General features: G+C 40.4%; 1 protein-coding gene across 3 annotated transcripts in view; it reads right to left on the bottom strand.

Moving 5' to 3' along the window:
- The window catches only part of NETO1 (neuropilin and tolloid like 1), a 265,344-nt gene extending 247,923 nt beyond the window's left edge, over nucleotides 1-17,421 (bottom strand). For 2 of the 3 annotated variants that reach the window (XM_073631261.1, XM_073631260.1), the window contains exons 1-3: nucleotides 16,163-17,421; nucleotides 15,041-15,094; nucleotides 14,779-14,916 (exon numbers count right to left, since the gene is read on the bottom strand). In XM_073631261.1, coding sequence (XP_073487362.1) covers nucleotides 14,779-14,916; nucleotides 15,041-15,094; nucleotides 16,163-16,190 — 220 coding nt within the window. In that variant the 5' untranslated portion in view covers nucleotides 16,191-17,421. The remainder of the gene's footprint in view (nucleotides 1-14,778; nucleotides 14,917-15,040; nucleotides 15,095-16,162) is intronic. The other variant, XM_073631262.1, reaches the window with a different exon arrangement.
- Nucleotides 17,422-17,942: the final 521 nt, after the last annotated feature.

Raw genomic sequence — 17,942 nt, 5'->3', positions numbered from 1 at the left:
TGGCTTCCCTCCACACCATGCGGGCTAAAATCAATATTGGTATATGTCTCTCTCCCAGCAAAGTTATATAAGATTTTATAAGATAGGACTCAACCACCACTAGGGTAGCCAGTATCAACCAATCAGTCAAGTGACGTAGTTGCCCTGCCAAATAATAATAAAAAAGGATTCGGCAATGCAATTCCAGCACCAACCCTAGGACGCCGTAGAATGGAAAATTTGAGTTTCCACCTATTATTGGCCCAAATAAGAGAAATAAGTAACGTGTCCAGGGATTTAAAAAATGATTTAGGCACCAAGATAGGCACATGAGATATCACAAATAAACACTATACTACATATAAAAACAAAATAATCATCTTTACGAGATTAATTCTGCCTGCCACAGACAGTGGAAGTTTGGCCCATGTATTGAGTTTAGTTTTAATCATTTGGAGTAAAGGGTCTAAATTTGCCTTAAAAGCATCTGAGGGAGATAGTGTAATAATGATTCCCAAGTATTTAAACAAGGACACTACTTTAAGAGGGCATAATTTATCTCTATAGGAAAGGGCCTGTGATGAAAAGGGCATCAGTGCTAACATCTGCCAGTTAATTTTAAGGCCGGAATAAGTGTCAAATGTATCAATTATTTGCATTGCTGTTCCTAGTGAGGCAGATGTATCTTGCATATATAGAATAAGGTCATCTGCGTATAATCCTATGGTGTCTACTCTGCCACCCATAGTGATAACCTTTAGGAGAGGAGACTGCCGAAATCTCAGTAGGGTCTCAATAGCCACTGCAAACGGCAGTGGAGACAGAGGCCACCCCTGCCTGGTACCTCTACAGAGCTGTATAGATTGAGATAATAGACCAATAACTAAGAGATTGGATGTGGGGTCTTTATAGAGAATAGAGACCCATTTTTGGAAATAAGTGCCAAAGCCAAACAAGCGCAAAGCAGCCATAAGAAAGTGCCATTCTATCAAATCAAAGGCTTTCGTGGTATCCAATGAAGCCAGCGCACAAGACTCAGGCAGAAATTTTTTGAGTTGAACTATCAGTTGTGTCCTACGAATGTTGACGGAGGTGGACTTTTCTGGCATGAAGCCAGTTTGGTCCTGATGAATTATATTAAGAATTACTGCGTTAAGGCATCTGACCAAGATCCTAACTAGTATTTTGTAGTCTATATTTAATAAAGAAATTGGTCGATAAGATGCACTTTTAGCTGGGCCCTTGTCAGGTTTAGGTATAAGGACCATCGTGGCAGAGTACATGAATGGTGGCAGTCTGCCCTCCTGAAATGCTGTGGAATAGACTTGTGTTAGGACAGGGGCAGAAGTATCCAGGTATGTACAATATATCTCCAAAGATAGACCATCAGGGCCTGAAGCCTTCCCCTTAGCCATAGACACCACTGTCTCCCTGACCTCATCCTCCGTGATATCTGCATCCAGGTCCTCTCCCTGTTCTTGAGTCAGTGTAGGGAATATCAAATCAGAGAGGTATACCTCAATATCTTGGTAAATGTGAGAGTAGAGTCATATATACTTGTATAACATTTGTGGAAGCAAGTAAGTATATCTCCAGCTATGCGGGCCTCTGTACCATCTGGACGGACTGTTTTATTCACTACAGAGCTATTCGCTTGTTGTCGAGCCACATGGGCCAGCAACTGACTAGACTGGTTACCGCATTCAAAATATTTCTGTTGGGCATAAAATTATTTACTTTTTGCATTAGCAGAAACATTATCTAAATACAGGCGAGACATATTCTCCCAGTGTATACAGTTAGTGGTGGTTGGGGATTCCAAGTAAGTCGCTTCAGCTATTTGATACAACAGTACTCTTTAGACATGTGCACACTGAAATATTTCGTTTCGGAATTTCGTTTTCGTCCGAAAAATAAATGTATTTAGTTACTCCCGAAATTCATTTTTAGTTATTTCGTTTTTCGTTAAAAATTGCATTCGTCCGAAAATCCAAATTAAGGTCGAATCTGTCATTGAAGGCTTATGGTGTCTGTCGAATGTTCGAAGAAGATTCGACGGAGCAGCTAAACTGGACGCCGCCATATAGTTTACCTGCTTCATTGAATCTTCTTAGAACTTTCAACAGACACCATAAGCCAAAGTACGTGTGTAATTAGTTCTAGCTATTTTACTGCTCCTCCTCTTTGGTTACAATCAGCCAATAACATTCATCATCATAATTTTTTTTATTTATCTTTTCTCCCCTACGTCGAATCTTTTCTTCCCTACGTCGAATCTTTTCTCTCTATGTAGAATAATCTTGGACTAATAGAGTTAAGGTTAGGCACATTCGACCACAGGTTTGATGGACACAGATTGTTATTGTCATCATCATGTCGAATCTCCTATCTATATCGAACTGTTGTAGCAACAAAAACGAAAATAAAGCATTTGTTTGCGTCGGATCTTTCGTTTTTTCGGATTCTGCACTTTCGTTATTGTTTGTTAAAACGATAACGAAAATTCCTGAAATTCGGACAAAAATGCATTTGGACAAAAACAAATGCGCATGTCTACTCTTTATCATATAGACAGTAGCATGGTGATAAAAACACAGACTTTATCAGTCCAGGTGTTACCATAATCATAAAAGGAAGTAGAAATCTACTTTGCGCTAAGGGGTCTATTTACTAAAACTGGAGCGTGCAAAATGTGGTGTAGCTGTTCATGGTAGCCAATTAGCTTCTAACTTCAGCTTTTCAGCTTTTTCAGTTAGGCATTAACAAACAAAAAAAAAAAAAAAAAAAAAAAAAAGCTGATTGGTTTCTATGCAGAACTGCACCAGATTGTGCACTCTCCAGTTTTAGTTTTAGTAACGTAACCCCTCTGTGTTCCAGAACTTCTGATAAATATAAATAGATTGTGTGCTGTGTGTGAGAGAACTATTACCACCAATGACTAGGGGCACATGAGGGAACATTGCTTGTACAATGGGGTTGATCGGGTCCTCTTAAATAGCTTGTATTACTTGGCCAATTATATGACCATATAGAGCATTCAATGAACCTTGTAACTCTCTCTTAAAATCTGTCATCATATTTAATGTTCAGTAAAAGATTTTGTACTTTCAAGACATCATTCTAATATTCAAATATAACATCATGCAGATGATGATGATAATCCCTGCTGAACCAGCTGAATTTTGATCCATGTATGGTCACCCTAATAGGATGAGAAATAACTCATCAGGCCTTACTACTATTTTCCACTGCTCGGGGATCTAGGTTTTATACATCTTGCACCAGTTTATTAATTTTGGTATACTGGTCCTGGATATAAGCAGTTTGCAAAATGAAGGTCATGCCATACATCACAGCTTTGTCAAGCTCAAAATGATTGTGTTATATATGTGCTCATCCAATTTTCTAGAAGGTTGTACTTTTGTGACATTTACCGGTTATCCTTTAAAATGTCCATATATCACTATAGGTGAACTTCAATTATCTGTTCCTCTTGATATACAGAAGTGTATATAAAGGCAAAAGCTTTTTTTGTTTTAGAGTGGGCAAGGGTTAGATTAGTGGTGGTCAACTGGAAAATTATAGGAGGGCTGCACGATAGCAGTGCCCAAAAATGTTAGCATTTTTTGCAGTGTCTTACAATGTAAATTGAATAAATTGGAGTATACTGACCCCCCAGTATTGGTGACAGTGGCTGCAATAATAACCCCCCAGCATTGGTGTCAGTGGGCACAATAATAATCCCCAGTATTGGTGTCAGTGACTACAATAATAACCCCCAGCATTGGTGTCAGTGACTACAATAATAATCCCCAGCATTGGTGTCAGTGACTACAATAATAACCCCCAGCATTGGTGTCAGTGACTACAATAATAACCCCCAGCATTGGTGTCAGTGACTACAATAATAACCCCCAGCATTGGTGTCAGTGACTACAATAATAATCCCCAGCATTGGTGTCAGTGACTACAATAATAACCCCCAGCATTGGTGTCAGTGACTACAATAATAACTCCCAGGATTGGTGTCAGTGGCCCCAATAATAACATCCAACATTGGTGTCATTGACCACAATAATACCTTCACCATTGGTAAGTAATAATAACACTGACACACTTTGGTGGTCAGTGGCAGTGAAAGTTAACCCCCATCCCTCCCCTGTATTGGTGATAAGTGGCTGTGAAAGGTAGACAACGATCCCCAAAGTGTTAAGCCTCGTACACACAATGTAATAAATACAATTGTTGATTAACAAGGGACACCGACATAGTTGTAGCTTTGATCTTAAAAACTACAGGATAATGGTGTTGTGGTAACTTGCACCAAAAAAGAAAAAAAAAACAAGCATAATAATATTATTTTTGATATCACTAGAAAAAAAAAGCCTTTGAAAATTTGTTTGCCATAACTCCATTAGTATCACCAGCAAAGCAGCTTCATCATTATCCCATTAAAGAAGAAGAGAATGTACGTTGCATTTCGAGATTTCATAATTTGCCGCGTCACAAATGTTAATTCTCCATATTTCCAGGCATGAGTGTTTGTACTTTGGACTTTTGTCTGACGGACTTGTGTACACACGATCGAAAAAACAGACATTTGTCTGTGGAAAATTTTAAAGCCTGCCATCCAACATTTGACCACGGAAAATCCAACAACAATTGTCCGATGGAGCATACAAACGGTCGGATTTTCCGCCAACAGCCTGTCATCACACAATTCCCGTCGGAAATTCCAATCGTGTGTACGTGTGTTAAATCCCTCATTCCCCTGTATTGTCATGGCAGTAACAGTTAACCTCCTCCCCTCCACATTGTTGATCATGCCAGTAAAAGTTAACCCTGCATAGTGGTGGTTATGGTAGTGAAAGTGTTAGCCCCCCATCTGCCCTGAATTGGTGGGCATAGCATCGAAAATCTCAACCCCCCCCATCCACCTCTGTATTGATGGTCATGTCAATGAAAGGGTTACTTGCCCCATCCTCCCTGTATTGGTGGTCACTGGAATGAAAGTGTCAACCACCCCATATGTTTGTCATGTTAACCCCCATCCTTTATTGGTGGTGATGGCAGTGAAACTGTTAACCCCACCCCATTGCTTATTCATGTACCCATCACATGCACCCATGTCACTCTCTCCTCCCAGGTCAGGACTTTATTTGTACTGTGGGGGTGAAAATAACTCAGTACAGTCTCTTTCTTTTCCAGCGCCCGGCAACCTGCTGCCACTTTGCAATTTTACTGGTGCCCAATAGGTATCAGTCTGATGTTCACCCATTCGCCGAATTTAGAACATTATGGGGCGTTCGCGGGAAATTTGAGCACCCGCGGAGCACCCCATATTGAACGGCAATCTTGCAGTGCATTGACAGCTGCTGGTTGACCAAAGCATGCACCTGACCTGTATGCTTTGGCCAATCACAGCGCGCTCTGCTGTAAGAGCCATAATTGGCCAAAGACAGGGTGCCTTTGGCCAATCATGACTCAGAGGGCTGAGTCCACTCCCCACACTATGTTAGGCTACTTACATAGTGGCCATACATAGTTTTATGAATAAGAGCAGCAAAATTACATTTGTAAAGGAAAAAATGTCATTTAAAACTGCTCGCGGCTGTAATGTATTGTCGGTTCCCGGCAATATAGATAAAAATCATTGGAAAAAATGGCATCCCCCCCCCCCCCCGCCCTAGTTCATTACCAGGCCCTTCGGGTCTGGTGTGGATATTAACCCTTTCATGACTAAGCCTATTTTTGCAATTTGGTGTTTACAAGTTAAAATCCATATTTTTTGCTAGAAAATTACTTAGAACCCCCAAACATTATATATATTTTTTTAGCAGAGAATCTAGAGAATAAAATGGAGATTGTTGCAATATTTTATATCACACAGAATTTGTGCAGCAGTGTTTTAAACGAAAATTTTTGGGAAAAGGGACACTTTCATGAATTTAAAAAAAACAAACTGTAAAGTTAACCCAATTTTTTTGTATAATGTGAAAGATGATGTTACGCTGAGTAAATAGATACCAAACATGTCACGCTTTATAATTGCACGCACTCGTGGAATGGCGACAAACTACGGTACCTAAAAATTTCCATAGGCGATGCTTTAAATTTTTTTACGGTTACCAGGTTAGAGTTACAGAGGAGGTCTAGTACTAGAATTATTGCTCTCACTCTGGCAATACCTCACATGTGTGATTTGAACACCGTTTACATATGCGCGCGTGACTTCCGTATGCGTTTTCTTTGCTGCGCGAGCTCGCGGGAACGGGGGCGCTTTAAAAATTTTTTTTTTCTTATTTATTTTATTAATTTTTATATTTATAAATTGTGTTAAAAAAAAAAAAATTGATGACTTATATTGCTGTCACAAGGAATGTAAACATCCCTTGTGACAGTAATAGGTGGTGACAGGTACTCTTTATGGAGGGATCGGGGGTCTAAAAGACCCCCGATCCCTCCTTTGCACTTCATAGTATTCAGATTGCCGAAAACGGCGATTCTGAATACTGTGTATCTTTTTAAAACCGGCGCCATTGGCAGCCGAGTAAACGGGAAGTGACGTCATGACGTCGCTTCTACGTCTACATTTAGAAGGCTGGCACGAAGCCACCCACAGCTTCGTTCCAGCCCCCCCCTAGCTCCCGGAGACAGCCGATTGGCCACCGGGCCTCCCAATCAAACGGGAGGCCCGGTAACAGCGGCGGGAGGCGGTGGGAGGGGTGGACGTCCCCTCCTGCTGCTCTGGTATAACACCCGAGCTGCATTGGTTGTTATACCCGCAAATCCGATCGCCCGCTGTAAAAAACGGTACCGGGATGATGCCTGCAGCTGCGGGCATCATCCCGGTATAACCCCCAAAAGCCAAGTACGCACATCTGCGTACGCTCGGCGGGAAGGGGTTAAGGCAAACTCTGCCTCAAAATGTAAAAATTTAAAAATAAAATGGCATGGGGGCCCCCCTAAAATCCATACCAGGCCCTTCAGGTTTGGTATGGATATTAAGGGGAACTGCGCGCCAAACAGGCCCTTCAGGTATGGATTTAAGGGGAACCCTGAGCCAAAATTTTTTTAAAAATGGAGTGCCCCCCCCCATTCTTTTTTTAAATTTTGGTGCAGGGTTTCCCTTAATATTCATACCAGACCCAAGGGGCCTGGTAATGGACTGGGCGGGGGGGCCATGCCATTTTTTTCAATTATTTTTATTTATATTGTCGGGATCCGACAAAACACTACAGCCACGAGCAGTTTTAGATTACATTTTTTCCTTTATAAATGTAATTTTGCTGTGGAACTGTTCTAAACACGGGAAAGACACCCCCCAGGCACGATATTTAAAGGAATATTTCATTTTTATTGTTTCACTTTAAGCATTATTAAAATCACTGCTCCTGAAAAAAACTGCAGTTTTTAAAACTTTTTTTGCATTGATACATGTCCCCTGGGGCAGGACCCAGGTCCCCAAACACTGTCTATGGCACAGATTTTTTGCCTGTTTGCAAATTCTGGTGCAAACCGAACAAGGGGGTGTGCGGCTCATCCCTAGTGCCCAATAGCCCATGGGTTGCACATAGAGGGCCTTCATGCCACGCATTGGACACCAGGGGGGTTAGCTACCCTGTCAAGTTTTTTTCTCTGTCTTGTTTGCACTAGGGAGCTTCACCCCTATATTTTTCCTGGAGACCACTGCCAGTGCAACAGAAAATGAGGGAAAGCCAGAATTTTAGAAAACAAGAATGGCGAGAGTCTAAAGTCTTTCGATTGGAATACCTGGTGACAACAGTGTAACAGAGGAATTTCCCTCAGACAGATAAATCCCCCCAATGAGACACCAATGGAAAAAAATCCTGGCAGGGGTTTTAGCCTTCCCTACTCTATCCAAAACTTAAAATGTTTTGGTGATACATATACTTCAATTATTTTTACACGTTTGTGAAATTGCACCAACCAGACAGTCACTAACTATTTACCTTCCTTGAAACTCATATGGTTGCTTCATATATTAGGTCACACACATTAAAAGGAAAATATATTTATTAGCATTATGACCTTAGTTGTAAAAGGTTGTAAATGCACATAATCCAAGTACGGTACATATTTGCCTATAAACCAGTAGGGATGAAAACTAAACATTGAGTACAGTTTTCTGCACAGTACTATAAGAAAGACTGGCAACCAGCTTAAAAGGAACGAAAGGTCATACCCAAAACAAACTGCAAAAAAAACTAAGCATGTATAATTTTTAGATAAAAAATTACTTGGAGGTGAAGTAATGAATTATGTATAAATAAATTATAGGTCAAGATACAGATCTGGCAGGTGACCTTTTTAATTTTGAGCAATGTGCAAAGGGACAGGAGAACATCAGCTGCGTGGGGCTAAGAAGATTTTACCATCAGATAACAAATTGGGTTTTTTTTTACAATTATGAGTAGTTACGCTTTAGAAGACCCTTCTTTAGAAGATAGTGAACATGAAAGTAGTAATGGTTGTTTTTGGGCATTTGTTTTGCCTTCCTCTGGACCACAACCACTAGAGTTGATGAAAGGTTGAAATCGACCAACATTTTCCTCTTTTCGGGCTAAATAACAATGTTTGCTATTGTAAAGCTGTAATTTAAATACATTTCAATATATTGTTTGTAATCCACTTTGCACTGAAAGTGAATTCGGAAGTGTAGTCGCTCTAAATCTAAGGGGTAGATCTGAAATGAGTGGAAGCTCTGCTGATTTTACCATCCAATCATGTACAAGCTAAAATGCTTTTTATTTTCCTTGCATGTCCCCCTCGCATCTACAGCGACTTTATTTCCAAGTGCACTTTCAGTGCAAAGTGTATTTTCCTTTAGTAAATAAACCCCATAACCTCATCAATAAAAAAAAACTTGACTGCCGTTCTATTGAGTCATGTTTAAGTACTTATCTTTATTGTTCCTTTTGTGGAGCTCAAGCAAAGCTCTGTTGTTACCACCCTTTTTGCAGAGAGCATGCCTTTCAAAAAGTTCTGTGTGTTTATAGTGCCTCTAAAACATATCACAATGAAAAATAACTTTTCACATACAGTATTATTGATGCTGATCCCCCCGCCCCTGTCTGCTCCAGCTTCCATAAACTCTGTCTGCTCCATCTCCTCTACTCTGTTCGCTCCAGCTTCCATCTACTCCGTGTGCCCCAACTTATCCACTCTGTCCTCTCCAGCTTCTATCCACTTTGTCTGCTCTATCTTCCTCCCTATCTGCCCATTCCAGCGCCATCAATCAATACAATTTCACCACTCTAGTTGAGTAAGCAGCAACCATTACCTGGCTGACAAGCCCCTTTCTTCTGCTTGCATTGTGATGCTGCTTCTCTAGGTCAAGTACCTGGTGCCTTAGACCACAGCTGTCAATCATCACTCATTAAGTATTTGTCTCCTACAGAAGAAGCAATAGATGGAAGAAGGGCATGATCTCGACCACACTAGCTCTGCACCTACTGCACTAGTTCAAACGTGACCAAGTCATACACTTAGTCTCCTGGGGAATAAGAAAAATATATGAGGTGACACTTCTTCTTTAAAAATGAGAGCTAAAAAGCATTTGATGAAAAAAGTATACTCCTTTCTACATTCCCCCTCAACTATTATATTAATCGTTAATTGTAGCACAGAAGACTTCACCATACTAAGGGAAATTAACTAGAATGTTGACATGAATTCCCTTTTTAATTAGCCGAGATTACACTGTGAAAATCCATATTTAAAGTTGAATTACATATCTAACAATAACTTTACTGAGCACACATTTCAGCACTTATTTTCCCCATGCACTACTCTAAATTATGCACTGCGTGGGTAAAAAGTAGTAGGTTACAGAAAAAGTTACCATAGGTACAAAAACATATTATATATAGAAGAGGTACCCAGCCCATTGTGGCTCAAGACCATTATTTAGGTACAACAATATTTAAACACCAGTTTAAGAGAACAAATAGCAACCTGCACAATGCAGTAACCCACACCAGCCAGTGAAAATTAAAATGTTACTAAAGCCACAACCGTAAAATCATTCTGTCTATGCATTAAAGCATGCTTTATTATACTCATTGTGGAACCCATAGGGTTAATTCTGCGCATTGTGTGAAAAGGCTATTTGATCCTGTCTTCTCTGATCCTCCCCTTCTTTTACTGCCTCCAATCCATCTCCTGAGTGCAGAGCCTTGGAAGCACTCTGCACATGCTCCGTTTGATGTGTATTGCTAGAGAGTTTTTTTTTTTGGGGGGGGGGTGCATGTGATCAGCACAGGGCCGATCATCACTGTCAAGACGTAAAGTTAGGGGTTGTGCAGCCTTATAGGACAGTCAGAGGAGAATAATAACTCCTCCTACAAGCGTTAACCAGTGCTTGGCCTGGACACTGATAGAAGTCACAAGACTGCTATATACTGCTGAAGAGAAAGGGTATTTAGCAGTTTATATTTACTAAAAGAATTGCATTTCCATGGTCTGTGTACTGTGGGAGACCAGATATAGTGAATGGAGGGTCCTGGGTTTAGTAACATTTTAATACTTCACTATTTGACCTAAACAGACTGAAATCTTATTGACAGATATGAGTAATCGCATACCTCCCAACTTTTTGAGATGGGAATGAGGGACACCTATCAACAAAAGCATGCAGGCATAGGACACACTCCCTACCACCCCCCCCCCCCTTAAAGGAGAATTGTACAAAAAATAAGATTGGTTAAACACCACAAGTGCTTTTTTACCACTACTATTCCTTTATATTGGCTTTTGGAATTTACAAATGCAGCAATTTGGAATTCAGATGCAAGGTTTAGTGCTGGAAAACACTTTTTGATAGATAAATAGTGCATTTATATACAACTATATAGATCAGACCAAAATGAGGGACAAATGAGGAGGAATGAGGGACAGAGGGACATTGCTCCAAATCAGGGACAGTCCCTTGAAATCAGGGACAGTTGGGAGCTATGTAAATGCACAAATACAAATAGTCTCTCCTGCTTGTGCTGTTTTAAAGCTGAACTCCAGGCAAATAATTAAATACATATATACACACATACATGTTTTACCTGCCTAAAGGATTTGTATTTCTGTCCATCCAGCTATGTGGTTTACAAAGCTCTGCCACACAACACAGCTCCATCTGGCAGGCGAGGATATCTGATTTTTCTCTGTTGCAATTTAGTAAAATATACAGGTCTCCACCCCATACCCACCCTGAGACTAGACAGTGAAAGATAAACAGCAAACAGATTATTTCCACTTTTTTTCACCCTGCTCTCTTCTCTCTCGCTCTTCTATTAGCATGCTTCTAGCACTGCAGCAACTGATTAGCCCCTTGTGCAGCTTCTTCCTTACCCAGCCTGAGCTCTGCTATGGAAGGACTACAAGAGGCTGAAGCAAAGTTCTGCTACTTATACTCTGAAATGAAAAATGCATTTCCTCATATAATGTGCACTTGCTTCAGTTCACAGCACCTAGTGTGGATCCCCTGCCCTCTAGCACACAGCTGGTGATTGAAAGCCTCAGATGTATATGTTTCCAGGTGAAGCTATGTAGAAGGTGGTGTATTCATTCCCTCCATTCATCAGTTAGATTACACTGAGGTCTCTGCTCTGTGTTGTGTAGTATGTGACATCAGATCCCCGCCCCCGGCCTACCTGAAGCTGACAAATACTATCTGGTCTGTGTACTTTAGAAGGCTGTGGAGAAGAGAGGACTGCAAATAAACAGGTTTAAATTATGTGCGAGGATTTGCTCCATCACTGTGTATCAACTGAGGCTAGTCACTTCAGTGGGCTTACGTAAGGTATTATTATCACTTTAAATCTGAACTCCAGGCAAATAGTTAAACACTGTATATAGGGTTCTGTTTTGCCTGCCAAATGAATTGAATTTCTTTACATCCAGCTATGAGATTTACACAGCGCTGCCACTCCACACAGTCCCATGTGTTAGGGGAGGGTATCTGGTTTTTCTCTGCTGTCATTAAGTAATAAAGGTCCCCCCCCCCCCCGGTGCCTACTCTTTTACCGGACAGTAAAAATAAGCATAAGATTGCTGATTTCCACTTTCTGTGTCTCTGCTCTCTTCTCCCTATGTGCTGCTTCTTTCTTACACTGATTGCTTAAAAAAATAAAGTTGTTCTAAAGCCTCAAAAGATTGTAAAGATATTTAAAAAACAAACATGTCTATATGTACCTGCTCTGTCCAATCGAATTGGACAGAGCAGCCCCGAACCTCCTCTTCTTAGGTCCCCTGCTGGCACTCCTGGCTCCTCCTCTCTATCCAGTGCCCCCAAAGTAAGCTGCTTCCCATGGGGACACTCGTGCGTGATCGCTCCCGAGCCCCGCTGCTGCTCCCTTTGCTTCGATTGACAGCAGTGGGAGCCAATGGCTCCCAGTGTCCCAGCAAAGCCAGTGAGACCCAGAAGTGAGGGGATAGAAGAGCTGCAGATGTGCCCAGCGCTGGATCGAATGAGGGTTCAGGTAAGTAAAAGGGGGGGGGGTGCTGATACCTAAACATTTTTAACCTTTAAGCAAGTAATGCATTAATGTAAAAATGTTTAGGCTTTAGAACTATTTTAAGGTTTTTACCTAAATGCACTCTCTGCATTATAGTAAAAAACCTTCTGTGCTGCAGAATCCACCCTCACCCACCTAATATTTACCTGGGCCCTATCTCGATCCAGCGATGTGTAGGAGAGCAGCAGCTCTTTTCGCTCTCTTCCTCCTCACAGGGCAGATTGATAGCAGCAGGAGCCATGGGCTTCTGATGGTGTCAATCAAATCATATGATGAGGAAGTGGGGGCGGGGTGAATCCCTGCTGTCTGTGTCAATGGACTCAGGCAGTGGGGCTTGGGGGCAAGCCCGCACGAGTACCTTCCTTAGCAAGCGACTTGCTAAGGGGTTTACTCGGAAGGGGAGAGGAGCGCCTGCAAGGGACCCCAGAAGATGAGGATTGGGGCTGCTCTGTGCAAAGCCATTGCACAGAGCAGGTAAGTATAACATGTTGATATCTTTTTAAAAAAAATAATATTAAATACAGAGCTGCATTAATTTGTGTATATCTAACTGAAATTTAGCTTTAATGAGCTTAACAACAATCTTTATTTTCAGCCCTGTGATGGTAATTTTCAAATCTCATTGGACTCAACAGAAAATAACTGTAACTTTTTTTAGAAAATACGTGTTCTTATCCTTATGTGTTAGCTTTGTGAATTGAGGCCATTATCTCTAACCTGAAAATAACTGTCATTTTTGAAATTCCTTATCCTGGAATGGTGATTTTTTGAATGTGCCCTATTGTCTGAATAAAGGCTGAAATAGCAGTCTTAAATAGTCACTCTACTGTATTATGCAGCAGAAACACAAACATATGCTCCAATGCTGATACAAACTGAATTAAAGAAAACAGATCTTCATGTGGCCTCCCAGCTACTGGCCAGAGGAATACTTCTTTAGATATGTTATATTACTATACTGGACAATAAATTACCTCTTATGGGAACTATATAATGCAGCAAAAGACATGTGCACTAATGCTGAAACAAGCAGCCTCAAAGAAAATAGAGACCTACAAGGGGCTTCCAAGCTATTAGCTAGAGGATCATTGCTTTAGAACATTTAAGATTACTGTACTGGGCAATAAATTCACACTAAATTCACACTTATGGAAATTATGTAACAATGCAGCAATAAATCAGACACATGCTCAAATGCTGATACAAGCAACATTAAGGGAAGCAGAGATCCACGTGTGGCCCGAAGCCACTGATGGTTACTTCAATGATTTAGCACTTGTAATATTACTATAGTGAGAAAAAATTAAAACAAAACCTGCATTTTAAAAATACTCTGGCATACCATGCAAAAGTATGTAGCAAATAGCTTTAAAGTATAACTACATTCTATTATGTAGATACACTCCCTGTAGAAGGGTACTTATTGGGGTAGTTGATTCACAATAAATTCACACTTATGGGAATTTTTTTTTTTTTTTTTTTTTTTTTTTTTTCCACTTCAGCGAAAATTTTTCTGAGAGACATTATTTCAACTTTATATGTCAAACTTTATCACTTATGGGAATGATAAAACAATTCAGCACTAAATAAAACACATACTCAAATGCTGATTCAAGCAACATTAAAGCGGGCTTTCAGTCATTTTTTCATCTTTCCAACTATTACATCTTCTGCCCTTGTTGTTTTAACTTTGGATAGTAAAACATTTTTTTTTCTGCCAGTAAATATCTTATACAGCCCACTTCCTGTTTCTTGTCTGGTAAAAAGCCTAGGCTACTGACATCACGCACAGCTCTCTCTCTCTCACTCTTGTGAGAGTTTGCAGGAAGTGAGGGGGATGAGTCATAAGAGGGCCAATGAGAGCTTCAGGGCTGCACAGCTGGAGGCGTGCCTCTGTGTGTCTGTGTAAATCCAGGAAGTAAACAGGCAGCAGCTTCAGGTGCCCACAGTTAAAATGGTTGCAGCCAGACTCAGTGAAGGGAGATTTTTGCAGCATATTTGGCAAGTACAGAATCACAGTATATATAAAATAATATGCAAAGTGGATGGAGGGAAGCTTCAGAATGGCAAAGATGATTTTATTACAAATTATGTGAGCAGACTGCAGTTCCTCTTTAAGGGAAGCAGAGATCCACATGTGGCCCCCAAGCCACTGATGATTTAGAACTTGTAATATTACTATAGTGGGAAAAAAATAAAACAAAACCTGAATTTTAGAAATACTCGGGCATACCATGCAAAAGTATGTAGCAAATAGTATAACTACCTTCTATTATGTAGATACACTCTCTGTCAGGAGGGTACTTGTTGGGGTAGTTGGGAGAAGTAAAAATTCCTCCATCTGTGTATTTTGTCCACGTTCCACACTGTAAAGCTTTCTGTCCTTCTGAAGGTGTCTGTTTGTCTAAAAAGAAAATCACACAAAATAAATTTGTGGAAAAAAAAATGAAATATACACTGCATTTCCATTTTTATCTTTTTTAGTAAGAAAAAAAAAACTGTAGCGGTAACGTCCATACCCAACTTACCTCCTACTTTTTTTGTTGCCCAAGACACATGCAGAATAATTAGACTTGTTACAACTGCAATAAAAGAAGACATATTAGTGTTTTGATGCATTTATGGGTGCTTTCTATAGCATTATGGGCTATTTTAATAGACATAGCTGTTTAAAACAAAGCTTTTAATTGGTTGAGATTTTCAGCACACACACACACATTGGATTGTTAGCAACTGCTCTGTAGTATATCAGCCACGCTTGCAGGATATAGAGTATGTCTGATATATGTCAGACAATGCGTTATGTCTCACTGACTCAGCCACAAGATAAGGTGATGTGTACCACCTTGGCACACTCATCTAGCCAAAGCCATGATCCAGAAATTCTAGTTATAAAAGTATGCAATGTAGACTAGGTAGCTTTTTGAATATGGCAAAGCCCTTTGATATAAAAAGAAGCTTACAATTCACATAGGCGGCTTTTCTTGCATTGTAGGCTGCAGAAGCTAGAACAGCAATGGGAAGACACACAACGAACAGCAGCATCAAAAGACCAATATATTGACACACAGACTGAGCTGTCCTTGGTCCTTAATGAGTTATGGAAATGAAGCTTCTTAATACACACACGTTTAAGAGCCTCTGAATTTTTAATAGAGTCAAACTGACTATCCTAGCGATTTTAATGCAGTTCTTTACAAACACAGGAGCTTTTGATGAAACTAAGCTGTCATTTGCCCCCCTCAATGCACAGTACATGCACAGCTTTATCATATGGAAGATCACTTTGCTGTGTATAGGGTTTACTAATCACTGCAGAAGAGAAAATGACACTGTTATACCTCCATTCACCACCACAGCAACCCCCCCACCGACTTCACATGGTAAGCATAAGGAGGGAGTTAGGCTACATCTCCAGAATGTCAATGTATGGCCAAGCAGAAATATACAGTAGAAGCTTCTACTTGCATCACCTTTGTCCTCAAGCCTGCTGCCAACATCAATATCCCATAAGAACAGGAAAAAAAAATAACAGCAGCAGCTTTTTGCTGAAATTGTGCTTGCTTGCTATCCAAAGCTGATCAAGTCCTTTAGCTTTAGAAGAAAAGAGAAGTAATGTGCAGCAGCAATCTGCAGCTAGACATACTCACTGTGAAACAAACTGCGCCCATGGACCATGTCTGTTCCTTACACAAGGGGCTTCGATCTCCACTAATTCCATTTAGATACGGGAGGACTTCCAGTGCGGGAGGGGGGAATAGGATGGATTAAAAAAGAAAAAAACAAAAACAAAAAAAAAAATACAAACAGGAATCACCACTTTCCTCTTTCAACGGTTCAAGTAATCACCATGATCGCCTATAGGACTAAAATGTCTCTAAACGCTGCATTCAGAACACTAGATGACATCTCCAAGACAGATCCCCAGGGCTCTGCAACAGATCGCCATGGATGGGTAGCAGGTCACTTTCCTCCCCCCCACCCCCCAGGAACCTTGTCAAAGGAGATGTCAAAGGAACAATCGCAAAGCAATCTGATCCTTAGTTTGGGGGGAGACCAAAGCCAGATCGAAGGCTTCACCCGCTTTACATAACAGCGTTTCCTGGGTCTTTCCATGCATTGAAAGGATTAATGGGTCCGTCATCTGCTCTCTCTGGTCGCTCCACCTTTGCAATCTTCTGAAGGCAAGCTTTACAAAAATAGGGATTTAATAATATTTCTGGGATGAAATCCGCATTAAAACAGTAAAATCCCTCGGCGTGGAGCAGATCCAAATGCTCTGTTTGTTGCATAGTATCAAGCAGCGAATAAATATGAATATGACAAGCCGCAGCAGACCCCCTCAGCAAGACCACCAAGCCAGAGATGTCAATCCATAGATCAGCGCTATCCCTTGCAAAGAAATCAGTTCTTCTTCTTCAGGCTTCTAGCCCGTGCAATAGAAGCCTTCAGCCGACAACTCCTTTTAATATTCACAGCACAATCAAACTTTACTAGTTAATCTCTTTTCCATATTGCCTGGATTTCTGCCTCTTCTCAGCAATCCAGTGTACATAATGACCTGGGGGCCAAGAAGAGATGAGGAGCCAACAACACAACATGGTTGGCCATGGCTAGGACTTCTTCCAAATAATAAAAAAAAATAAAAAAAAAGTCTTCCAAGGATAGATTGTGAGTTGGGCAAACTGCAGATTCAAGTAGACATCCTGATCTTTCTTTGGTTGCTTCTTGAAACCAGAATCACTTTTTCTTTATTATTAATCAGGAGCCAGCCTGCTTGTGGACCATCAATTGCAGAGAGACAAGCTCCTTTACAAGATGCACCAGTCTTGCTTGTGTGATTCACCAATGCTGCAAACTACAGCACTTTCAGCAGCTCACCACTGAAAGCAACGCAAGTGGCTTTGTTGCATATGATTGAAAGAGGGAGGGGAGTCAGCTCTGTTCATTATTTGACTCCTATCTACAAAAAGATTAGCTATTGAATTCAGCTCCTGCCTTGCTAGAATATATTCTCTGTAGGATGCAGGGCAAATGACCGACTTGGCTATGAAGGAAGATGTTTAGGTTTTCTATACATTATGATTATGAAATATATAAATATATCATCATTGTTGTTTGTGTCTTCTTGGAATTGCATATGATATATGGAACATGGGGAAAGGGAAATCAATATTGTGCTTTATTAGAATACATAAATTCAGTTAATAGCTAGTCATATTTCACTGAGATTATTAACATGATGTAAAATGAATGCTGTTCTCGATCAGTAGATTGTAAATGATTTATTCAGATATTAAAAATTAAAAATACTCAGTCCTGGGGATTCAATAACATTTTGATATTTTTCATTGTAATTGTTAACTGATGTTTTCACTAGATTTCTAGAAACCTGCATATGAGGTGCATTCCGAAACTCACATCAAGCAC

This window comes from Aquarana catesbeiana, linkage group LG05, assembly GCF_042186555.1.
Source record: "Aquarana catesbeiana isolate 2022-GZ linkage group LG05, ASM4218655v1, whole genome shotgun sequence".
NCBI lineage: Eukaryota > Metazoa > Chordata > Amphibia > Anura > Ranidae > Aquarana > Aquarana catesbeiana.
Note: the sequence above shows the minus strand (reverse complement) of the source record. Positions and strands in the feature narration are given on the sequence as shown.